Genomic DNA, 26,969 nt, shown 5'->3' with positions numbered 1-26,969 from the left:
TGTGATCAGTATTCCAGTTTAGTTTTCAGACTTTGTTATGCTGCTTTGGATTTTTCTCATTCACATATCATTTATGAGTTTGGAGCCTTGAGGACAGATTATTTCATAATTTAATTTTCAAAGCTTTTGCTGTACTTCTCCCAGGCTGTCCCAGGGATGAATTGTAAGTGGTGCTGATTTATACGTAAAATTCTGGGAAACTTTCTTTGGCTCTCTCTTTCCCTTGATTTACTCCCCTCCCCAACACGCCCTGGCACCCAGAGGCCACTTTTCTTGTTATTTTGGTCAGAAGTATGGCTTTCTCTCAGAGCTTTAGCTGCCTGCACCATCACTATGCATTTCTGCAAGCTGGGTGCCACCCAGAGCAAAGGGGTGAGAGAATGGTTGTCAAAAATAATGATGTTTCCTATGGTCTTTAGTAGTCCCTTTTCCCAGTTATTTTTTATCTGAAAGATGGGGTTTTGTTCAGATTTTGCTGCTTACATTTGTATATAGTATGGACTTAAAAGATTTTTATCTTATTCTAAAGATTTTAATGTTTCTAAGTTTCATTTGAAAAAGTAATTTTTGGAAGATTATTTTTGTTCCGCTCAGTCTGAGTTGGCAGTAATTTTCTTAGTGCTATGAAGATATTTCACTGTTCACTAATTGCAGTTGTTGCTCTTGAGAAATCTGCTGTCAGTGTAATTGTCAGTTGTTTTTTTTTTTTTTTTTTTTTTAGGTCTGCATCTGTGGCATATGGAAATTCTCAGTCTAGGGGTCGAGCCACTGAGCCACAATGGGAACTCCTGGCCAGTCCTTTCTTTATATGCCATTTTCCTGACCATTTTGAGATTTCTTCATCTTTTGTATTCTGTGTTTTACTAATATATTTTGTGAATAGGTGTGGATTTCAATTTTTCTAAAACATAAAAGGCTATTTAAATTATTTTTTTCTTGAGTGTGCTTTGTGTCTTCAAGGAATTTGTCCATTTGTTCTACTGTTAAATCTATAGGCATAAAATTATTTATAATGGTCTCTTACTGACATTTTCATATCTGTAGAATCTAGTGATATGTAGAACCTTGTTATTCCTGAAATTGCTAATTTCTACTTGGAATCTGTTGAGCTTTTTGAATTTGTGGGGTTTTTTTTTTTTTTTGCTTTTTTTAGAGCTGCATCTGTAGCATATGGAAGTTCCCAGGCTAGGGGTCAAATCAGAGCTACAGCTGCTGGCCTGTGCCACAGCCACAGCAACAGCAGTGCAGGATCCGAGTTGCGTCTCAGATCTACACCACAGCTCAGGGCAACGCTGCATCCTTAACCCACTGAGCAGGGCCAGGGTTTGAACCTGTATCCTCATGGTTATTAGTCGGATTCATTTCCATTGAGCCACAACGGGAACTTCTGGATCTGTGGTTTTTAGTGTTTCTATAAAAGGTGGAAAAACTTGTTCAAATGTATTTTTTTCTAATTTGGAGACTCCAATGACAAATACATGAGACCATTTGCAATTGTTGCAGAGCTCACTGATGCTCTTTTTATTTTAAAAAATAGTCTTTTTTAGAGCAGTTTGAGGTTCACAGTAAAGTACTTTGAGCAGGAAGTACAGGGATTTCCTTTGTCTTCTCAGCCTCTACACATGCACAGGCTCTTCCACTATCAAAATCCCAAACCAGACTGGTGCATTTGCTACAGTTGATAAACCAGCATTGATACATCACTATCACCCAAAGTCCACATTTTACATTAGGGTTCACTCTTGGTATTGTTCATTCTCCAGGTGCCCTAAACATCCTCTGCGCTTTGCCTCTTTGTCCCTCCCCTCCCCCTGGTGCCTGGCAACCACTGATATTTTTACTGTCTCCGTAGTTTTGCCTTTTCCAGAATGTCATTTTGTTGGAGTCATACAGCATGAAGGCTACATAGACTTTTCATACTACTTCTTTCATTAATACACTTTTAAAATTTCTCCCTGTCTTTGATTGATAGCTCATTTCTTTTTGGTACTAAATAGAACATTTTATTGATTTTTCCAAAAAAAGCAGCCTTTGATTTTGTTGATTTTTTTATATTGATTTCCAGTTTTCAATTTTATTGAATTCTGTTCTAATTGTTCTTTTCTTCTGCTACTTTTCTTATATATATAGTCAATGATGTAAATTTTCTTTCTAAGCACTGCTTTCACTGCATTCCACATAATTTTGATAAGTTGTATTTTCATTTGCATTTATTTTAAAATATTTTAAGTTTTTTCTTGAGATTTCATTTTTGAGCCATGTATTATTTAGAGATATGTTTAATCTCCAAGTATTTTGAGATTTTTTTTCCAGCTGTATTTTTTTTTAATTGATTTCCAGTTTAATTCCACTGTGGTCTATGAGACTACCTTGTATGACTTTTATTCTTTGTTAAGTTGTTTTTTATGGCCCTGATGTGATCTATCTTGTTCTGTGTTTCATTTGAGTTTAAGATGTGTGTGTGAGACTGTTGAGTGAAGTAGTTTATAAACGTCAATTATATACAGTTGATTGATGATGCTGTTCAGTTATATCCTTGCTGATTTTCTTCCTGTAGGCTCTGTCCATTTTGGATAGAGATATGTTAAAGTCTCTAACTATAAAAGAGGATTCATCTTGGAGTTCCTGCTGTGGTGCAGTGGGTTAAAGATCCAGTGTTGCTGAAGCTGTGGTATAGGTTGCAGCTAAGGTTCAGATTTGATCCTCAGACTGGGAACTTCCATATGCCTTGGGTGAAAAACAAAACAAAACAAAAAAGTGGATTTAGCTGTTTCTCCCTGCATTTCTATTCTTTTTTTTTTTGCCTCGTATCTTTTCACTCTTTGTTTTTAGGCACCTACACTTTAAGAATTGCTATGTCTTCTTGAAGAATTGAGCCTTTTATCATGAATGTGGCTTCTCTAGCTTTTTTTTTTTTTTGATCAGTGTTTACATGGTGTATCTGTCTCCATCTGTTTACTTTTAATCTATATGTGTTTGTGTTTAAAGTGGGTTTCTTGCAGAGAACATATAGTTGGGTCTTGTTTTTTGATCTACTCTCACAATCATTTTCTTTTTTCTTTTTTATAACAATCATTTTCTTTTAATTGGTAAGTTTAGGCCTTTAAAAGATCACTTGCTTCAGGACAGTAAAGATAAAGCCACACTTCTCTCTACTTTTCAGGAGTCCTGCCCCACCTTCCTTCATTTTGTATGTAATTGTTGAATAGATAATTGAGGTGAGATCTTTTCACTGTTCTAAATCTATTTGAATAAATAAATAAGGGAGTAGGGTATTATTAGTTGGCTAATATTATTAGCCAATAGGAATTACAAATTAAAACCATAGTGAGAGGAGTTCCCGTTGTGGCTTAGTGGTCACAAACCCGACTCGTATCCATAAGGACTCAGGTTCAATCCTTGGCCCCTTCTCAGTAGGTTAAAGATCTGCCTTTGCCGTGAGCTGTGGTGTAGGTCACAGATGCAGCTTGGACCTGGCTTTGCTGTGGCTGTGGGGTAGGCCAGTTGCTGCAGCTCCGATTCGACCCCTAGCCTGGGAACCTTTTATGTGCTGTGGGTGTGGCCCTAAAAAATAAAAGAGCCAATAAAATAAAATAAAACCATGGTGAGATACCCCTACCTTTCCACCAGAATAATTCTTATTAAATGGATGGACAGTACAGTGGTGGCAAGGATATGAAGCAGCTGGAACTCTTAATGTTGATGAGAGTGTAAGCGAGTATAGTCACTTGGGAAAACTATTTGTTGCAGCTACTTAGAAAAATGTATGCCTGCCTTATGACCCATCACATCCACGCCTGGGGGTATGTATATGCAACAGAAAGAAGTTATATACTTAAGAAAATCACACCAGAAGACTGTGAAAATGTTTATAGTAGCACTGTTTGTAATAATAACCCAAAGGTGGAAATAAATCCAAATGCTCATCAACTGGGGAACAGATAGATAATCAAAAGGAACAGACTGCAGAAACAGCGTGGTTGAATCTCACAAATATTGTGTCTGGTGTAAAAAATCCAGACACAAATGAGTCTATGATGTGAGTTTCCATTTACATGAAGTTCAAAATAGGTAAAATTGATTTATGTAGTAGTTAAAATAGTGGTTATCTTAGGAGATTATCTATCTGCCTATGATGTGCAGTACAAAGGGGCCAGTTTGGAGCCTGGGAATGTTCTTTATCTTGTTCTGGGTGCTGGTTATATGGGTGTATACATAAAAATTTGAGTTACCCACTTCAGAAAAGTTGCTGTTGTTGAAGTTCTGTTTGTACTATGAAAGATGTTTAAGATCTTGAAGAAATACGTATCTTTATTGTTCTGTCAGTGTTACTTAAATAAGGGAAAAATAATCCTACGCAATTCAGTCATTGTGGAAGAAAATTTAACTACAGTTTCATTACTTCTAACTGCTAAAAGCCTTATTATTAAAGTATAACATGTTGAAACAATTCCCCATTAGGAGATAAAAACATAAGCCTAATTCTGATGATGAATCCGCCTATTACCCTATTTGATTTTAGGTGATAGTTAAATATTTGTTCATGTATTTTATTCTTGAAGTCCAGAGTGGGCCACAGGAAGTTAGATGCAGCATTTAACCAGCTTGGGTCTGTTACTTTATGCTGAAGGAGCAAGTGAAGGAACTTTTGAGAAATGAAGTGCCAGTGTTTTTACAACGACTTGTACGCCATTAAAAAAAAAAGAAAGAAAAGAAACCTATTCCTTTTAAAGAATGCAAGTCTGGCCAAATATCAGCATGTTGCTACATTGAGAAAACAATCAGAGACAAAGCCACAACAAAGTTTCTTTGATCCCAGAATGTCAAGGAACTGAATGAGAATAAGGCCTGAGACATGACGAGGCACAGGGGAGAGGAAGCATCATCAGAGAAGAAGAAAGTTTTTTGTTTTTTATTTTTTTTTGTTTTTTTTTTTTTAAATTTCTTGAGCTTGTGCTAATAAGCTATACCTAGAAATGCTGATTTTATCAGAAGGTTTGGAAACAAATTTATTCAGTGAATGTTTATTGAGCCCTTATTATGTACCCAGTTCAATTGTAGGCATTTGAGATAACAGCACCAAACAGAAGAGACAAAACTTATTGCCCTCATAGAACATATATTCTGAAGGGGGGGTTGTGAACAGGAATTCATACACATGTTATCATGTTGCAGGTAGCTATGTTTCTTATTTGGCCATGTATTAACTAAATATATGTTCTGGAACTTCTGGGTTAATGCTACTGCCAAAGCCCCATTTCCCTCTAATGAGATCCTCCTCAGTACTTTAATAATAAAGTCTTATGTATGAATCAAGTTTGATCTGTCTTGATAAGAGGTAGAGAATAGAATAAGAAATAGATCCAAGTCATATGGGTACTTAGGACAGTGGTATATCTTACAGAAAGGAGTAATGGTATTGGATCCTAAAGTCAATGTTAGATGAGAGATGAAATTAGTAAGTAGAGAAAAATAGTAGAAAGAATAAAAACCAGAGTTCCCGTTGTGGCTCAGTGGTAATGAACCTGACTAATATCCATGATGATGTGGGTTCGATCCCTGGCCTCACTCAGTGGGATTAAGGATCTGGCGTTGCCATGAGCTGTGGTGTAGGTTGCAGACATGGCTCAGATCCAGCATTGCTGTGGCTTTGGTGTAGCTGTGGTTGCAGAGCTGTGGTTGCAGCTCTAAGTTGACCCTTAGCCTGGGAACTTCCATATGCCTCATGTAAGGCCCTAAAAAGACAACAAATAAAGAAAGGAAGGAATAAGGAAGGAAGGATAAAAACCAAAATTGGTATTTGAGATAATATAAAGGTAAAGTAAACCCTTTGCAATATTGATGAAGATATAAGAGCAAATAAATATCACGTAAAGAATGAGAAAGGAAAAATAATCACAGGTATAAAAGATTTAAAAAATTGTGAGAAACTATATGAAAGTATGTTTGTAATAAATTTAAAGCCTAGAGATAATAGCTGATTTTCCAAGATAAATGGAGAATTTAAATAGGTCGATTAGCCTCAAAGAGATTAAAAATGTCTCTAAGAGATACCATTTAAAAAGTCATGGATGATTTAGAACTAAATTATTTCTAACCTTTAGACAACAGATGCGTCCAAGACTGCTTAAACTAGTTTAGGTCATAGAGAAAAAATGAAAAACTCACCAGTTCATTTTATGAAACTGTGATATAGTGATGGAACCCAATAGAAATTACAGAGAATAAAACCTCACATCAATTTTCTTATGCACATAGAGGCCAAAATCATAAATAAAATATTAGTAAGCAGAATTCAGCAGTGTATCAAAGATGGATAAGCTATTATGACCAAACAGTTCTCATTTCAAAAATGAAAGAATCTGGTACCAAAATAGACACACAGAAGTTCCCATCGTGGCGCAGCAGAAACAAATCCAACTAGGAACCATGAGATTGTGGGTTTGATCCCCAGCCTTGCTCAGTGGGTTAAAGATCCGGTGTTGCCCTGGGCTGTGGTGTAGGTTGCAGACGCGGCTCTGATCTGGCGTTGCTGTGGCTGTGGTGTAGGCTGGCAGCAGCAGCTCTGATTAGACCCCTAGCCTGGGAATCTCCGTCTGCCACAGGTGTGGCCCCTAAAAGACAAAAACAAAACAAAACAACCCCAAAACAAACAAAACAGACATGCAGACCAATGGAACAGAATAGAGAACCCAGAAATAAACCCAGACACCTATGGTCAATTAATCTTTGACAAAGGAGGCGAGAACATAAAATGGGAAAAAGACAGTACTTTCAGCAAGTATTGCTGGGAAACCTGGACAGCTGCACGCAAATCAATGAAACTAAAACACCCCCTCACACCATGCACAAAAATAAACTCAAAATGGCTTAAAGACTTAAATATAAGACAAGATACCATCAAACTCCTGGAAGAGACCATAGGCAAAACATTCTCTGACATCGTTACAAATGTTTTCTCAGGTCATTCTCCCAGAGCAACAGAAATAAAAGCAAAAAGAAACCAATGGGACCTAATCAAACTGAAAAGCTTTTGCACAGCAAAGGAAACCAAAAAGAAAACAAAAGACATCTTACAGAATGGGAGAAAATAGTTTCAAATGACGCAACTGACAAGGGCTTAATATCTAAAATATACAAACAACTTATACAACTCAACAGCAAAAAAGCCAACAACCCAATGGAAAAATGGACAAAAGTCCTGAATAGACATATTTCTTCAAGGAAGATATACAGATGGCCAACCAGCACATGAAAAAATGCTCAACATCACTGATTATTAGAGAAATGCAAATCAAACCTACCACAAGATACCACCTCACACCAGTCAGAATGGCCATCATTAATAAGTCCACAAATAACAAGTGCTGGAATGGGTGTGGAGAAAAGGGAACCCTCCTGCACTGTTGGTAGGAATGTAAGCTGGTACAACCACTATGGAGATCAGTATGGAGATACCTTAGAAAACTATACTTAGAAGTACTGATGACCCAGCAATCCCACTCTTGGGCATATATCCAGACAAAACTTTCCTTGAAAAAGGCACATGCACCTGCAAGTTCATTGCAGCACTATTCACAATAGCCAAGACATGGAAACAACCCAAGTGTCCATCGACAGATGATTGCATTCGGAAGATGTGGTGTGTATACACAATGGAGTACTACTTAGCCATAAAAACAACAAATTAATGCCATTTGCAGCACCATGGATGGAACTAGAGACTCTCATGCTGAGTGAATTAAGTCAGAAAGAGAAAGACAAATACCATATGATATCACTTATATCTGGAATCTAATATACGGCACGAATGAACCTTTCCCCAGAAAAGAAAATCATGGACTTGGAGAAGAGACTTGTGGTTGTCAAGGGGGGGGGGAGGGAGTGGGATGGATTGGGAGTTTGGGGTTAACATGCAGACTATTGCTTTTGGAATGGATTAGCAGTGAGATCCTGCTGTGTGGCACTGGGAACTATGTCTAGTCACTTATGATGGATCAGGATAATGTGAGAAAAAAGAATGTATACATGTATGTGTAATTGGGTCACCATGCTGTGTAGTAGAAAATTGACAGAACACTGTAAACCAGCTATTATGGAAAAAAAATAAGAATCACTATATTTAAAAAAATGAAAGAATGGTTTGTGTCAGAAAATCTATTAACATAACTCACTACAAGTTAAAGAGAATAGTGGAGTTCCCATTGTGGCTCAGTGGAAGTGAACCCAGCTAGTGTCCACGAGGATGCAGATAGAATCCCTGGCCCCACTCAGTGGGTTAAAGATCCGGCGTTGCCGTGAGCTGTGGTATAGCGATCATATCACTCTCATTGTTAACATTTTGCTGTGACTCTGTGCATTTATATAACATTTATATAACATTTTTCACAGCATTGTGTTTGTTGTGTATATATTTTAAAATCCACCTTCACAAGACATAACCTGAACATTTTCTAAGACTAAAATATAGTCTTTGAAAACATGACTTTTAATAGTATTTCATCTTCTATTTTACTATAATTAGTGTAGCCACATGGATTATGTACTCTTTTACCCATTCCTTTTTGCATGTCTGTACCAGCCCTGATACTTCAGTCCAGAGGATTTGGTTTCCTGTAGCAGTTGCTGTATATCATAATTCAGACCTGTGGTTTGGCAGCCCCCTGGCTATAGTGTTTAACTAAGGCTCGTGAAAGATCCATGCTTTTAGAATGAGTGTCTTGGAGGATTATATTCATTTCACTCATTCAGGACTGTGGCATTGTCCCCATTCCCAGAGGAGAGGTGCCTTCCACTACGAATGCTACAGAGGGAAGGGAGCCTGGATGCGTAAGACTCGGGGAGAGCCTGCAGATTCACAGATACCTTGCCTTGCAGTGTTGTGCCTGGGCTGTGACTGTGGAACTATCCCAGTCTGCCAGACACTGTTTTATGGTCCCAGTGAGACTAGAGGGTACTGGAATGGTAACTAGCTTATACTCTAGCACACTGCAGGCCTAAGTGTTGGTTGATTTCTGGAAGGACTGAATGAGTAAAGGAGATGAGGTGAGCCCCATCCAGTCTGCGGGTTGCTGTCTAGAGAAGAAAATCAGGCTCTCTGGACAAGGCTTGTTTCTCTAATATCTGTATCCTTTTGAACAGAGGATATATGTATGTATTTGGCTTTATAAGCCTTGTAATTTCTGTTGCAACTGTTCGGCTCTGACATCAAGCAAAAGCAGCCATGGACAGAATAGAAACAGTGGATATGATTATGTTCCAGTAAACTTCTTATTTACAGAACAGGGGACAGGCCAGGTTTGGGCCATAGTTTGCTAGTCTCTTGCTTTTTTTTTTTTTTTTCTTTTGGTCTTTTTAGGACTGCATCCACGACATATGGAGGTTCCCAGGCTAGGGGTCGAATTGGAGCTGCAGCTGTCAGCCTGTGCCAGGGCCACAGCAACATGGGATCCGAGCTGCATCTGTGACCTACGCTACAGCTCATGGCAACACTGCATCCTTAACCCACTGAGTGAGGCCAGGGATTGAACCCAAGTCCTCATGGATGTTAGCTGGAGTCGCTAACCACTGAGCCATGACGGAAACTCCTGCTAGTCTCTTGCTTTTGAATAGTGTTTTGGAAACCTGTGTCTCTGTTGGTGGTCATTATTTCTGAGGATCTGAGTTTTCTTAGATCACAGAGCTAGATGACACAGGTCCAGTTTCCAGGTCTGCATTCTTACCTCTGCACCTTGTTGCCTCTTTGAAAAAGGCAGACTAAGTACTAGAACTTCCCTCTCTTGGGAAGAGAGGAAAGACCAGCCCATAGAGCTGATTTGGAATGAAGAAGCAACTCTTAAGAGTTTAAGTATGGAAGGTTCGTGTGGCTTACCAACCAGACTGACCTCCTAGAAGACTGAGACCATACCTCTTCTTGTTTTGTTTTGTTTTTTTTTTTTTACTTATTTTCTATTTTATCTTATCCTATCCATCACGTAACAAATGTCTTTCTTGAATCTAAGTGCAAGGTAAATACTATGTTTGTTTCTTTCCCCCCCCTCACCCTCTCCACCCAAGCAGCTCCAAATACATCCTTAGCTGTCCTCATGCGCTGGTCTCTAAATGTACCAAGTTCTCCCTCTCTCCCCCTTCCCCTTCTTCTTCTTCTTCTTTTTGCCATTTTTTGGGCCGCTCCTGCGGCATATGGAGGTTCCCAGGCTAGGGGTCGAATCGGGGCTGTAGCCACTGGCCTACGCCACAGCCACAGCAACGCAGAATCTGAGCCGCATCTGCAACCTACACCACAGCTCACGGCAACGCCGGATCCTCAGCTCACTGAGCAAGGGCAGGGACCGAACCCGCAACCTCATGGTTCCTAGTCAGATTCAGATTCATTCCTTAACCACTGAGCCACTCCTCCCCCTTCCCCTTCTTTCTCTCCCACTCCCTCTCTCTCTCCCCCTCCCTACCTCCCTGTCTCTCCCTCTGTGTGTGTGTGTGTGTCTCTCTCTCTATCGTATATACTCTCTCTCGTTTGTATAGGCTGATGTGGTCCTTCCGTGAGGAAGGTTATCACCTGAGACACACCCTGACCCCCCCCCCACCCCCTTAGGTTTTAGATTGGTGTTGACAAATTTTTTTCTGTAAAGGTTCTGGGAACCATATGGTCTTTATCTCAGCAACTCAGCTCCCTGCCATTACAGCACAAGAACAGCCACAGACAGTATGTAAACAATGAGGGTGTCTGTGTTCCGATAAAACTTCATGACATTGAAATTTGAATTTCCTATGATTTTCATGTGTTATAAAATATTATTCTTTTGACTAATAAAAACATTTAAAAATATAAAAGTCATTCTTAGCTTGAAGCCCAGACAAAAGCAGGCAGTAGGACTGGATTTGACCTGTGATCCAAACACAGTTAGATTACTAACTTTAGCTGCTTGGTAATTTATGCCAGCTCATGTCCCACCGCAGAAGAATGGGAATCATCTACATTCCCATAATGTGGTTTCTAACCTCTGTCGTCATGTTTATCTTGCTGTGCATTAATCATGTGTATGTTTCTCTTTTACTGGACTCTGAACTTCTTGAGAGGAGGACCATGACCTAGTCATGTCATCTTTGCATCCTTAGTATGTAACACGACCTGACACATAGTGGGTATTCAAAAATATTTAATTTGAATTTTATGCTCAATCAATATAAAATGCCATTACTCCTATCTTTTTAATGTTTTAAAGTTTATTTAAAGATTTTTTCTTGGCTGTGCCTGTTGTATGTGGTAGTTCCTAGGCCAGGAATCAAACCTGAGCTACTGCAGTGACAGTGCCGGATCCTTAACCTGCTGCACCACAAGGAAACTCCACTCCTGTCTTAAAGAGAAACGCTGATCAATATGCAGTAGGCCTTCCCCAGTTCTTCCCTGGGAAGAGTCCATAGCAACTGCGTTTGCTGCTAGTGGATCTTGTGACTCGGTGGTTACATAGCAAAAGCCTTTTCATTTTAGAATTCTGTCTCTTTCAGACAAGAGATGGTTGGACTTTAAATCATTTATTTGATCATAATGATAAATAATGGCTTTCCTTTTCTTCTGAACCAGTGCTGTAATCTGGATGCAAAAATAATAGTAGCTATTGTTTACTGAACACATACTGCATTTCAGTCTCCTGGTCAATTCTAATTTTCCTTTGGACCTTTGGTAACTTACTGATCCTAGTCAATTTACCTCTTTTTCTTTGTTCCCTACACCTGAAACAAAACTAAACAACAACACATATGCTTTTCCTCCATGCTGTCTATTTCAATGAACAATATCACTGCCCATTCAGTCCTTCAAGTCAAATCTGAATTCACCTAGACAGCTTTTTTTCTTTCTCCCCATGTCTAACTGGACATTAAGTCTTATCAATTAAAACATAACCATAGATTTTTTTTTTGAAGACAATTTTAATTGCTGCATTTTACTTTTTTATTTTTTTTAATTTTTTTATTACTCAAATGAATTTATCACATCTGTAGTTGTATAATGATCATAACAATCTGATTTCACAGGATTTCCATCCCACAGCCCCAGCACATCCCCCCACCCCCAAACTGTCTCCTCCGGAGACCATAAGTTTTTCAGTGTCTGAGTCAGCATCTGTTCTGCAAAGAAGTTCAGTCTGTCCTTTTTTCAGATTCCACATGTCAGGGAAAGCATTTGATGTTGGTGTCTCATTGTATGACTGACTTCACTGGAATTTTTGTTTTCTTTTCAGCTCTATGTCATTTGCTCTAGTTGAAGCTTTAATCATTTCTCAGTTCCTTCAGAATATTCTTGAACATCTTTACCGGTTTTTCTGACCCCATTATCCCATCTTTCAATTTACTCTTCCCATAGTTATCAGCATGAAATGCAGATAAGAATAATCTGGTCTGTCAGTCCTGTGATTAAAACTCTTCTGTCGTTCCCGTCATTTTCAAGATAAAGCCAACTTCCCCGACACAACGAGACCCTATGTGTGACTTCAGTGTTTAATACCAGTGTGTTTCAGAATGCAGACGTTTTTGGATTCTAGAAAGTTCATATAGTGTACATAACACTTACAACATTCTGTACTTGTTCTGGGTCAGCACTCTGTAATCAAATCAGTATTTCTGCATCGAAGAGTATGATTGTTTATGCCAAATAGAATAAAGACTATAAATGGTCTATCAGTTCAGGTTGTGTTTTGCTGCTAGACGAGTTATGGGAAAATGTTTGGGGGAGGTTTTTGTATTTCAGCATTTGGGAGAAGCGATTGTAGTCCTGTAGATAATCAGCTGGTCTGCCGGAGCTGGATTGCCACAGCTCTAGAGGGCCCATTTTTGTGCATCTCTTCTCAACTCTGCAGCTGATGATGTCATGTTGGTAGCTTGAAATCAGCCATGGTGGGAGTATTTACAGCATTGGTCATCAGGAGATGCCACAAATCATGGCCTTTCCCTTCTTGGAGATCAGGTTTAAACATCACCAGCACAGCACAATGTATACCTATTACATGTACAATGTGTTTTATCATTGTGGCAAAACAACCTTGTCTTTGCAGTGTAGAACAAGAGGCCAAAATGTTCAGGGAAGCATAGAATGTAAAAATTAAGGTGATCAATAGAACAGCAGTAAGAGAAACTGGGTTTAAAACAGGAGCTTTGGAGTCAGACGGAGGTTCAAATCCTAACTCCATTATTTCCAGACTGTGGGATGCCGGATAAATCACTTATGGGTCTCAATGGACACATTTGAAAAATGGGGACTGATAATAACTTTTTCTTAGAGTTGTTTCAGGGTTTAAATTAGATATCATATGCAAAGCACCTGACATGGAATGAACAGAAATAGTTATTTTTTCTTTACTGTAAGCATTTTTTTCCTCAAGACATTTATCTCTGAAGAATAACTCCCATTCTTTCACACTCCTAGTGCACTTGCAGTCTTGCAGTTTAGCACTTAGATGTTCTCTAGTTACTTCATCTGTGTCAGTTGATTTCCTTATAAAGATATGATCCTTGACTTCTCTTGACCATGTTTGTAAGACTCTCTATATTTATTGAACATCTATTGTATGTTAATGTGTGCTGGATGTTGGTAGTTATGAAGTTAATAAAACATAGACCCTCCTTATAGTCTGGTGGAATGATATAGTTGGTCAAGGAAGCCAAATATTTAAATGCAGGGAAATTAGGAGACTTTTGTAGTAATCTGGGTGGAAAATGACGGTGACATGAACAAAGGTCAGTGGCAGTAGGAATGGAGGTGATATTATTCTGCTCAAAGATAGAGCCTCTAGAGCTAGATAACTTGGGCATGAAGTTGCTTTCTCCCTGTCCTGTCTGAGATCTCTGATTTTGCCGTGTGGGTAGGAAGTGGTGCTATTTATCAAGACAAGATGTACATGAAGAGGAGTAGATTTTGAGCAGAAGATGATGGGTCCAGGTTTGGACAATTTTAGTTTTGGGGTGCGTAGGATAAATGGGTAGAGTAACCATACAAATCTGAATATATATGGATGTGAGTGAGATGTGCTATTCATAATTAAGCTGGGGGCGATAAGTATAAACTGGACCTGTCCTGAACAAAGCAGGATGTTCTTTACACAGGGGGGAAGTGTCAAGATCATTAGAGATGAGACCATACATAGTAAACGTAATAACGTGAAGAGAGCAGTGGGTTAAGTGGAGTCCTGGAGAAATTCTTAAGGGGGGAACGAAGACTGTGGCCATCAAGGCAGGGAGGAAACCTGGAGCTGGTGGCTTCACAGAATCCTGGGGAAGAATCATTTTCTTTTGTGTATTTTGTAAGGAGTGCCTTTGAGGGATTCTTCATCAGATAATGATCATCTGCAGTGAGAGGTTGTATACTTAAAAGTGGTGGGTTTTTTTTTTTTTGGTCTTTTTGCCTTTTCTTGGGCTGCTCCTGAGGCATATGGACGTCCCCAGGCTAGGGGTCTAATTGGAGCTGTAGCCGCCAGCCTACGTCACAGCCACAGCAACTCGAGATCCAAGCCGCGTCTGCAACCTACACCACAGCCCATGGCAACACCGGATCCTTAACTCACTGAGCAAGGCCAGGGATCGAACCCACAACCTCATGGTTCCTAGTCAATTTGTTAACCAATGAGCCACGACGGAAACTCCTTAAAAGTGTTTTTACCTTTTATTAGAATACTTATGTGTGAATGACTTTGAATGTGTTATGATGTAAAACTCTCTTAGGCACTTTTGGTTTATAGTCATTTGACCAAAATCTGCTGATTCAGACCCAATTTAAGTCTAGATGTCTTTTTAATATTACATTTTACCTTAAGATTATGAGTTATGTAGTCAAATATAGTATCACTTACAAGCTTAAAGCAAATTTCTGCGTCAGAGGTAGGACACATTTATTTTTTAATATTGAAAGTCATAATCAGCACTTCTTTTTCTTCCCTAGGAAGTAGGGTTCTTTAGGAAATCAACAGAAAAATAGGAGAAATGAATATTTTGCATTCTCAGTGGATTGTGGTTAGCTGTTTTCCCCCCAGTATTTTATTATGAAAAATCTCAAACATACAAAGAACTGAAAGAGTTATACCCCACTAGCTACTATTAGCATTTTGCCATATTTACTTTATCATATAATCTGTCCATCTCTCTGTCCCTTTAGGTCATCATTCATCAGTCCATCTTATTCATTTATGTTTTTTGAGACATGTCAAGTAAATTGACTGGCTGTTTTTCTAAACAGTCTTATCTTTGTTATTTTTTCCTCAATGTTGTCATTAAAGTGTCAACACATTTTGTGCAGATGTTTTCAACTAATCCTTTTTCCTATTTCTAGAAATCTGAGGTCAATAATTGCTGTCAAATGGAGAACATTTTTTTTTAAAGTCTGGTAAATAGTGCTAAGCCTGAATAATGCCCTCTTTCTCAAAGGGAATTATTATAATACAGAGACTTAATGATTTTTGAAGTTGTCAAAATTAATTTCCAATAATCTTTTAACACTGTTTTTAGGTATTCTGAGTAAACATTTATTCACATTATATTGTTTTCAGAGTGGAGAGATCTACAGACCAAGTCATCAAGCCGGTCAATGTGGGAGCTCTATCAAAATGGGTTGGGAAGATACCTCCAGATGTTTTACAAGACATGGCAGTGATTGCACCTATGCTTGCCAAGCTTGGATATGACCCATATGCCAACCCACCTAACTATGGAAAACCTGATCCCAAAATCCTTGAAAACACTAGAAGGGTAAGTGAGATTTTGAAAGTGAATTGAGAAAACTGGATATGGAATTCGGGTCCTAAAAAGTTTTTTTCTTAGTTTTGTTTCTTGCTTTTTTATAATCAGAAAATTATTTTAAATGAGGAAAAATCCTTTCTGTAGAATGCTTTATCATCAGAAATTTTCCACTGCATTTTAAAGGTAACCGTGGCTCTTCCCAGGAACTGTGGGGACAATTCTATGATCTGTTTTTCTCAATTTCTAGGAATGGTGCTTACTCTTAGATTAATTCTAATAGCAGATCTATCACAAATATGTGTGAATGCCAGAATTATTAGTGACCTCACTTCTAGTTTCTTTTTATTTTGAATCTAATGGCTACTTTACTTTTTAACCTTTGTTGAGATGAGGCATGATTTCTTGATACTTGAAAATTAAACATTGGGTATATGAGAAGAGTTATTAAACAGGTACAATAAACTACCCTCTGATTGAGAGAAAGTTTCTATTGAAGTGTAATTAACCTATTTCTTCTTCTTTTTTTTTTTTTTTGGTCTTTTTAGGGCCGCATGCACAACATATGGAGGTTCCCAGGCTAGGGGTCCAATTGGGCTGTAGCCACCAGCCTACGCCACAGCCACAGCAACTCGAAATGCAGGCTGCTTCTGCGACCTACGCCACAGCCCACGACAATACTGGATCCTTACCCCACTGAGCAAGGCCAGGGATCAAACCTTCGTCCTCATGGGTACTAGTCAGGTTCCTTTCTGCTGAGCCACGACAAAAACTCCACCTATTTATTTTAATAAGTTATGCTCACATCTTTATCATATTATTTTAGAAAAGCTGAAAACTCAAAGAATCTGAATATATATCTTACCAGTATAATCTATTTCAAATCAGACTTTAATGTATTCTTTTTTTATTGTGGTAAAATATAAATAACATAAAATTTACCATTTTAACAATTTGTAAGTATACAGTTCATTACATTCTCAGTGTCATGCATCTGTCACCACTGTCCCTCTCCAGGACTTTTTTCATCTTTCCAAACTGAAACTCCATACTCATTGCCTATTCCCCCTTCCTTCAGCCCCTGGCAGCTGTAATTCTACTTTCTGTCTCTAGATAGTCTTTTGTGAAACTACAGTTTAAACAAGACAACTGTGTTAGCATAAGTTCACTGATAAGCCATTTGATTTCAAGATTAAGGAGCTCTGTCGTGGCACAGCGGAAACGAATCTGACTAGGAACCATGAGGTTGCAGGTTCGATCCCTGGCCTCGCTCAATGGGTTAAGGATTCAGTGTTGCTGTGATCTGTGGTGTAGGTTGCAGATGCAGCTTGGATCTGATGTTGCTGTGGCTGTGGTGTAGGCCGGCAGCAATAGCTTCGATTAGGCCCCTAACCTGGGAACCTCCGTATGCCGCGGGTGCAGCCCTGAAAAGACAAAAAGATTAAAAAAAAAAAAAAAGATTAAAAATCTGTGCCTTTCACTGGTACTCTCCTGTTTTTTCAGTGTCCTCCCCTCCCCACAACCTTTATAATGTATCATCTCTTTGTTCTGTCCTTCTATTGATACCTTTAATTGAAAATCAAACTTATATTTCATGAGACTAATTTCCATGTGGATTTTTTATTTTTTGGTATTACCTCATTTGGTATTATCTCATTTTCCTTTTTCAATTCATTAATGGGTATATAGGAAGAGCTATTTTCTTATAATCCATCATATATAGAGGCAAGTGTTTATTGGGGGGTTTTTTTGTTTGTTTGTTTGTTTTTGCTCTTTGGGGCTGCACCTGCAGCATATGGAAGTTTCCAGGCTAGCAGTCCAATCTGAGCTGCAGCTGGCAGCCTTTGCCACAGCTCACAGCAACACGGACTCCTTAACCTACTGAGCGAGGCCAGGGGTTGAACCCGCATCCTCATGGATACTAGTCAGATTTGTAGCCTGATGGATCTGCATGGAGGCAGATTATTTATTTTTGTATTTATGTATTTATTTATTTATTTTATATATGACTTTTACTTTTTGAAATTTTATTATTATTATAGTCGATTTACAATGTTTCATCAAGTTCTATTGTACAACAAAGTGACCCAATCACACAGTTCCCTGCGCTGTGCAGTAGGATCCCATTGCCCATACATTCCAAATATAACAGTTTGCATCCCCCAAACTCCCCAAATGCCCACCCCTCCCACTCCCTCCTCTCCCCCACCCCTGAACCCCAAGTCTGCTCTTCTTGGCCATGATCTGTTTCTGTTTTTTGTTTGTTTGTTATTTTTAGATAGGATCATCTGTTCCATATTTTAGATTCTACAAATAAGATGTGGAATGTGGTATTTGTCTTTTTCTTTCTGGCTTACTTCACTTAGTGTGAGAGTCTCTAGATCCATCCATGTTTCTGCACATGGCATTAATTTGTCTTTTTTATGGCTGAGTAATTTTGCATTGTACATATGTACACATCTTTTGTGTGTGTGTGTGTGTGTGTGTGTGTGTGTGTGTGTGTGTGTGTGTGTGTGTGTTTTGTCCTTTTAGGGCTGCACCCATGGCATATGGAGGTTCCCAGGCTAGGGGTCTAATTGGAGCTGTTGCTGCTGGCCTACACCACAGCCACAGCAACACCAGATCTGAGCCACGTCTGCAACCTACCCCACAGCCCACGGCAACACTGGATCCTTAACCCACTGAGCAAGGCCAGGGATCAAACCCACAACCTCATGGTTCCTAGTTGGATTCATTCCCGCTGCACCACGACGGGAATTCCTATACACATCTTTTTTTTTTTTTGTCTTTTTTGTTGTTGTTGTTGTTGTTTTTGTTGCTCCTATTTCTTGGGCCGCTCCCGCGGCATATGGAGGTTCCCAGGCTAGGGGTTGAATCGGAGCTGTAGCCACCCGCCCACGCCAGAGCCACAGCAACGCGGGATCCGAGCCATGTCTTCCACCTACACCACAGCTCACGGCAACGCCGGATCGTTAACCCACTGAGCAAGAGCAGGGACCAAACCCGCAACCTCATGGTTCCCAGTCGGATTTGTTAACCACTGCGCCACGACGGGAACTCCCCTATACACATCTTAATCCATTCTTCTGTCAATGGGCGTTTAGGTTGTTTCCATGTCTTGGCTATTGTAAATAGTGCTGCTATAATCATAGGGGTGCATGTGTCTTTTTTCAACGAAAGGTTTGTCTGGATATGTGCTCCATATTTAGCTTCCTGAGGTACCTCCATACTGTTTTCCACAGTGGTTGTACCAGTTTACATTCCCACCAACAGTGGAGGAGAGTACCTTTTTCTCCACATCCTCTCCAGCATTTGTTATTTGTTGACTTGTTAATGATGGCCGTTCTGACTGGTGTGAGGTGGTACGTCATTGTAGTTTTGATTTGCATTTCTCTAATAATTAGTTGTATTAAGCATTTTTTTCATATGCCTGTTGGCCATCCATATGTCTTCTTTGGAGAAATGTCTGTGTAGGTCTTCTGCCCATTTTTCAGTTGGGTTGTTTGTTTTTTGTTGTTGAGTTGCATGAGTTGTTTGCAGTTCTGTCTGTTGCATCGTTAGCAAAGATTTTCTCCCATTCTGTGGGTTGTCTTTTCATATTTTTAATGGTTTCCTTTGCTGTGCAAAAGCTTTTGAGTTTGATTAGGTCCCATTGGTTTATTTGTGTCTTTATTGTCATTATTCTAGGAGGTGGATCAAACAACATATTGCTGTGATTTATGTCAAAGAGTGTTCTGTCTATGTTTTCCTCTAGGAGTTTTGTAGTGTCTGGTCTTATTTGTAGGTTTTTAATCCATTTTGAGTTTATTTTTGTGTATGGTGTTAGTGTTCTACTTTCATTACTTTGCATGTAACTTTGCAGTTTTCCCAGCACCATTTATTGAAGAGGCTATCTTTCTTCCACAGTGTGTTCTGTCCTCCTTTGTCATAGATTAGTTGCCCATAAGTACTTGGATTTATATCTGGGCTTTCTATCCTGTTCCATTGATCTGTATTTCTCTTTTTGTGCCAGTACCATGTTGTTTTGATGATTATAGCTTTGTAGTATTGTCTAAAGTCGGGAAGCTTGATTCCTCCATTTTCATTTTTCTTTTTCAATATTGCTTCGGCTATTTGGGGTCTCTTGTGTTTCCGTACAAATTTTAAAATATTCTGTTCTCGTTCTCTGAAGAATGTCTTGGGTAATTTGATGGGGATTGCATTGAGTCTGTAGAGTGCTTGGGTAGCATTGTCATTTTGACAGTATTGATTCTTCCAATCCAAGAGCATGATATATCTTTCCATCTGTTGTATCATCTTTGATTTCTTTTATCAACGTTTTATAGTTTTCAGAGTATAGGTCTTTTGTCTCTTTAGGTAGGTTTATTCCTAGGTATTTTATTTGTTTTGATGTGATTGTAAATGGGATGGTTTCTCTGATTTCTCTTTCTTATCTTTCATTCTTAGTATAAAGAAATGCAATCGATTTCTGTGTAATTAATTTTGTAGCCTCAAACTTTGCCAAATTCATTGATGATTTCTAACAGTTTTCTGGTGCTGTCTTTAGGATTTTCTAAGTATTGTATCATGTCATCTGCAAACAGTGATAGTTTTACTTCTTCTTTTCCAATTTAGATTACTTTTATTTCTTTTCCTTCTCTGATTGATGTGGCTAGAACTTCCAAAACTATGTTGAATAATAGTGGTGAAAGTGGACATCCTTGTCTTTTTCCTGATCTTAGTGGGAATGTTTTCAGTTTTTCACCATTGAGAATGACATTAGCTGTGTGTTTTTCATATATTTTTAAATTACGTTGAGGTATGTTCCCTCTATCCCCACTCTCTGGAGAGTTTTTATCAGAAACGGGTGTTGAATTTTGTCAAAAGCCTTTTCTGAATCTATTAAGATGATCATATGGTTCTTATTAGATTTTTTAAAAAATGTTTTATATTTTATTATCTTTTACACATACACATATATGCTTATTTCCTCTTAATATTCATGATCATTTTCCCATTGTACACATGCTTTTTAAACATAATTTTTTGTAGTTGTATAAATAAATCATCGTATAAACCACCTTAAATCCTTTCTGAAACATAGTAGTGAGTGAATGAACAAATAAACTATATTTCCCTAGTGTATGTTCTGTAATTCATTTTGCCATTTTTCTTTTGTTGTTTACAATGTTCTCTTTGACAAACAGCGCTACAATGAAAATCCTTGTAATACTACATTTCAGCGAGTTTGTGTTTTTTTTTTTTTAGGTTAGCCTAATTAAAGTGGAATTAAATCAGGTCAGAGTACTGAAATTTCTTAAGGTACATGATATATGTTGATAAATTTTTTTAATCTTTTGATCTACCAGCTTAATATAGGTAATTTTATTTTAGATTTTGGCTAATTTTAGTAGGTTTTATTGATTAATATAATTGAATAGTTACCAGTTATTAGTATATATATATATATATTATGAAACATTTCTTAAGTTTTAAAAATGTTTTATATGTGTTAAAGTTTTATGAATTACATTCTGCTAATGACGAAGTATGCATCAGTCTAGCATCTATTATCATAGTCCTTTTTAACTCTTGGTAATTGGTAATTCATGGCTTTCTTCTTTGTACAATACTGAAATGGTTTATGTAAACCAGGGTACATGTCTAAGTGATACTTAGAGGTTTCCCAAGCAGTAGACATTATAGTTTCCCTACATGCGAGTTTGCTGGCTAGATTCTTCTTGGCTTGAAGAAGAAGTGGTTCAGTTGGGAAGAATGCTGTGGTTTGAATCCTTGTGACTAGAGAATTTGTTTCATACACATTTGTGGTTTTTGAAAGGGTTTCAAAATGCATACTGGAAAAAACCTCCGCCTTGCCAAGTCTGTCTGTCTCTAAAGTGACAAGTAATTTTGAGGGAAAAAAGATAAAGTGTGAATTATAATTTCATTTTTGAAGACTTAGTGATAAGCCATACAAGCTGACATTTTTGTTTTGTGGGATTCAGTTTCATAGGCCCTCTTGTAATCCACAGACTAAGTATGTTCAAAGCTTTTTGCCTATAAAAACTCAGATGCTAATATATGCAACATTGGTGATCATCAAGTTTCATAAAGTAATGCTTAAAAGCTGATCCCTGATTGTCAGCTATGACATGAGATGGGCTCCAGAGAAAGGAGGTGGCTGGAAAGATTATTCCTTTTATTTGCGAGATGGGAATGGGGAAAAATTCACATTTTTGACTGGAAATATAGATAGAATCCAAAGGTCCAAGCCTAAAAGCTCTGGTTTTCATACAATTTCAGGCAGTCTAGAAATATTGGTGTCTGAGTCAGCATATTTTGGGGACATGTTGCCCAATTTTGAATAGAAAATCATGTGCTTCATGGTTGCTGTGACTCAGATGGTGAATTGGAAATGAAATGCTAGCATATTCCAAGCCCTTTCCCACCGTGGTCTCTAATCCCAAAATTGTAGTGCATTTCAGTACATGGTGCCCTTTAGGTTACAATCTAGCTTTCCCCCTCCCCCACAGTTTTTAATCTTTAGATTTACAAACCTATTTGAGAATCTGATGAAATGTATGGCTCCCTATCTGAAAAATACAGACACATGCACAGAGATTTACCCACAATTTCAGTGGATTGATAGATGCTTCTGAAGCCCATCGGATTAAGACCTTCTGTTTTATAATCTTGGTCAAGCTCATCCACTCATGTGACTTTGATTGAAACCATCTGTTGATCATCATAAATCTGAGTCTCTTTCCTGAACCCCAGGCTCATTTTTTCCACCTGCTTTCTGTATCTCTCCACCTGGATGTTCACAGGGACCTCTCAAACTCCATGTCCAAAATAAATTTATTGTCCCAACTGTTCCTTGATAGAAGCTCAGATGGATTATTCCTTAAACTGAGTAATAATTTGGAATAGAGGTGGTAGGAGACTGTGTTTATCTATATTTGCAGTGTCTGTGAGCTGGTGAACACATATGAGGAACAGAGCACATATGGTTCTCAGAGTCCAGAGAGCACAGGATACAAGGATCAAGCCAAAAAACAGTATAACAACCTGGTTACTAAGCCCAAGAGTAAACTGAAAAGCACATCCAGGTATGGATGGGATATCCAGTTGAAAACTAGACTAGACAGGACTAAGGAAGAGCAAATAGTCAAATGGAAAAGCATGTGGCGGCCGTGGAATCCACAGAGCAAACAAGAAGGAACTTGCATATTAATTGGGTTGGGTGAGGGAGTTGGATTATATCCCTGGACCAAACTGTAAGGAGCTGCCACAGTTGTAATTGATGTTTGGGCACTTTGAGCCTGTAATGCACCTTATTTTCTAGTTCTTATACCCAGCAAAAACTGTTTCTCCCTTTTTTCCCCCCATCTCCATACATAGCATTTCTATTTTTTTTTATTTTTGAAAGTTTTTATTAAAGTATAGTAGATTTACAATGTTCTGTTAATTTTTGCTGTACAGCAAAGTGACCCAGTCATACATATATATATACACATTCTTTTTCTCATACTTCCTTCCATCATGTTCTATCACAAGTGATTGGATGTAGTTCCCTGTGCTAGACAGCAGGCCCTCATTGCTTACCCATTCTAAATGTAATAGTTTGCATCTACTAATTTCAGACTCCCAGTCCATCCTACTCCCTCCCCTCCCCCTGGGCGACCACAGGTCTGTTCTCCCTGTCTGTGAGTCTGTTTCTATTCTGTAGATAGGTTCATCTGTGCCAAATTATAGATTCCACATATAAATGATATCATATGGTATTTGTCGTTCTCTTTCTGACTTCTTTTGATAGGAGACTCTCTAGATGCATCCATGTTGCTGCAAATGGCATTCTTTTGTTCTTTTTTATGGCTGCATAGCTTTCATTGTGTATATGTACTACATCCTAATCCATTCATCTGTCGATGGACATTTAGGTTGTTTCCATGACTTGGCTATTGTGAATAGTGCTGCTATGAACATAAGGGTGCATTTATTTTTTCGAATTGCAGTTTCGTCCAGATATATGCCCACGAGTGGGATTGCTGGATCACATGGTAGTTCTATATTTAGTTTTCTGAAGAACCTCCATACTGTTTTCCATAGTGATTGTACCAATTTACATTCCCACTATTAGTTTGGGAAGGTTCCTTTTCTCCATACCCTCTCCAGCATTTTTTATTTGTTGACTTATTAATGATGGCCATTCAGACCAGGTACCTCAATGTAGTTTTGATTTGCATTTCTCAGCATTTCTATTTATCTAGTCATCAGAGTTAGTTAGGATTACCTAACTTCGCACATCACATGTAATTAATTAGTCACCAAGTCCCCTTGACTCTACTTTTGAAAATACGTGATTCAGTCCTGTTTTTCACATGAATTGTGGTAATTCTTCTCCTTGTCTATGCAACTGTGTTCAATCATTCTTCTGTTACATTTTAAAATATTCAATGAAAGTTATTTATTTATTTATTTATTTATTTATTTATTTATTTTTGGACTGTACCTGTAGCATGTGGAGGTTCCCAGGCTAGGAGTCTAATCGGAATTCAGCTGCCAGCCTACGCCACAGCCACAGCAACGCGGGATCCGAGCCACGTCTGCGACCTACACCACAGCTCACGGCAACGCCGGATCCTTAACCCACTGCGAGAGGCCAGGAATCGAACCTGCAGCCTCATGATTCCTAGTCAGATTCGTTAACCGCTGAGCCACAACGGAAACTCCAAAAGTTATTTTTTAAAAGCTCAAGTCTGAATGCATCATTCCCTTACACAAACCTTGAATAGCTCCACTGTTCCTACAGGAAAAAGCTCAAACTTCTTAGAATGGCATTTACTTTTCAAATATTTGGTTTGGAGATTTTCTGGTGATCTTTTTATTGTTGGTTTCTAAGTTAATTACATTATGGTTAGAGAACACACTCAGTGTGGTTTCAGTCCTTTGAAATATAATGAAACTTGCTTTATGGCCAGCATATGTTCTCACATGTCACTTGAAGGAATGTGTATTCTGCAGCTGTTGCAGAATTCTGCAAATATCAATTAGGTCCTTTTGTTTTACAGTGTTGCTCAAGTTTTAATTTTCATTGATGGGGGAGGAATCTAATTTTATTAATTTCAGAGAAAGGTAAATTTGTCTATGTCTTCTTTTGTTTCTTTCAATTTTGCTTCGTAATTTTTGAATCTCTTGTAAGGATCGTACCCTTTTACATCTTCTTGAGGAATTAACTTTTATCATTATGAAATGTCTCCCATCATCTCGGATGTTTCTGTCTAGAAGTTTGCTTTGTCTGATATAAACATAGCCACTTCATTGTTCTTAATCATCCCATGAACATGGTACATTTTTTTCTATCCTGTTATTTTTTGGTTTTTTTTTTTTTCAAATGCTTTTTAGGGCTACACCCACGACATGTGGAAGTTCCTGGGCTAGGAGTCAAATCAGAGCCTCGTCTGTGACCTATACCACAGCTCACAGGAACGGTTGATTCTTTTTTTTTTCTTTTTTTCTTTTTTTTTAATAATTTCACATGACCTTTAAATGGAATCATTTTCATTTCACTCGTTTTATTTATTTATTTATTTATTTATTTTCCACTGTACAGCATGGGGACCAGGTTATACATACATGTGTACAGCCACTATGGAGAACAGTATAGAAGTACCTTAGAAATCTATACATAGAACTACTATGTGACCCAGCAATCCCACTCTTGGGCATCTATCCGGACAAAACTTTCTTTAAAAAAGACACGTGCACCTGCATGTTCATTGCAGCACTATTCAAATAGCCAAGACATGGAAACAACCCAAATGTCCATCGACAGATGATTGGATTCGGAAGATGTGGTATATACACACAATGGAATACTACTCAGCCATAAAAAGAATGACATAATGCCATTTGCAGCAACATGGATGGAACTAGAGACTCTCATACTGAGTGAAGTAAGTCAGAAAGAGAAAGATAAGTACCGTATGATATCACTTATAACTGGAATCTAATATACAGCACAAATGAACCTCTCCACAGAAAAGGAACACCTGATTCTTAACCCACTGAGCGAGGCCAAGCATCAGACCCAAGTCCTCATGGATACTAGTTAGGTTTGTAACGTGCTGAGCCACAATGGGGAATTCCTCTGTCTTATTAATCTTAATCTATGTCTATATTTAAAATATATTGTTTAGGAATTTGCGCTGTGGCGCAACATGATCAGTGGCATCTCTGGAGTGCTAGAGTGCAGGTTCAATCCCCGGCCCAGCGCAGTGAGTTCAGGATCTGATGTTGCCTTAGCTGCAGCGTAGGTTGCAACTGTGGCTCACATCTGATCCTTATCCCAGGAACTCCATATGCCATAGGCTGGCAAAAACAAACAAATAAAAAAAAAATTAAAAGCTTCAGGGGAATTTATCCACTCTCATGGGATAGACCATGATGGAAGACAATATAAGGGAATATGTATATATGACTGGGTCACTTTGCTATACAGCAGAAATTGGCACAACATTGTAAATTAACTACACTTTAATAAAAACTGAAGAAAAATTAAAAATTAAAGTATGTTCTTATTAGCAGATATAACTGGGCTTTTTTGTTAATCTTATTTTATAATCTTTGGTTTTAAATGGACTATTTAATCTACTTACATTTAATGGATTAAACTCACCTGGTTGGGTTTAAATCTGCCATCTTGGTGTTTGTTTTCTGTTTGGAAACCTGTCTTTATCCTTTTTTTTTCCCTTTTTCCTGCCTTCTTTTACGTCCACATAGTATGGTTTCGTATTTCATTTTATATCTTTTATTGGCTTTTACCTCCCCTTGTTGGCTATACCTCTTTTTTATTTGTTTGTTTGTAGTAGTTGTCCTCTGACAAGAGCTGCGAACTTTTTCTTTAAAAAGCCAGATAGTATTATATGCTTTGTGGGCCACAAATGGTCTCTTTCATCTTTTCTGAAGATTCAGATTTTCTGGCATCATTTCTCTTCATCCTGATGAATACGTATTTTTTTGTATTCCTCGTAGTAAGGGTATGCTGGGAAGTTCCCAGGTGGTGCAGTGGGTTAAGGATCCAGCATTTCCACAGCTGTTGCACAGGTTGTGTCTGTGGTGCATGTTCAATCCCTGGTCTGGGAATTTCCATGTGCCATGAGTACAGTCAAAAAAGAAGGGTATGATGCTGGCACTAATTCTCTCAGCTTTTCTTTATCTGAAAAAAGTCATTTTTTTTTCTCCATTATATAAGAATATTTCACTGGATA

At 38.3% G+C, this 26,969-nt stretch overlaps 1 protein-coding gene across 2 annotated transcripts in view; it reads left to right on the top strand.

Moving 5' to 3' along the window:
• Positions 1–26,969, top strand: part of TPST1 (tyrosylprotein sulfotransferase 1) — a 109,531-nt gene that overhangs the window by 47,231 nt on the left and 35,331 nt on the right. For both annotated transcript variants that reach the window (XM_047779938.1, XM_047779939.1), the window contains exon 3: positions 15,534–15,732. In XM_047779938.1, coding sequence (XP_047635894.1) covers positions 15,534–15,732 — 199 coding nt within the window. The remainder of the gene's footprint in view (positions 1–15,533; positions 15,733–26,969) is intronic.

Source organism: Phacochoerus africanus, chromosome 5 (genome assembly GCF_016906955.1).
Source record: "Phacochoerus africanus isolate WHEZ1 chromosome 5, ROS_Pafr_v1, whole genome shotgun sequence".
Taxonomy (NCBI): Eukaryota; Metazoa; Chordata; class Mammalia; order Artiodactyla; family Suidae; genus Phacochoerus; species Phacochoerus africanus.
This window is presented reverse-complemented; position numbering and strand designations above follow the sequence as displayed.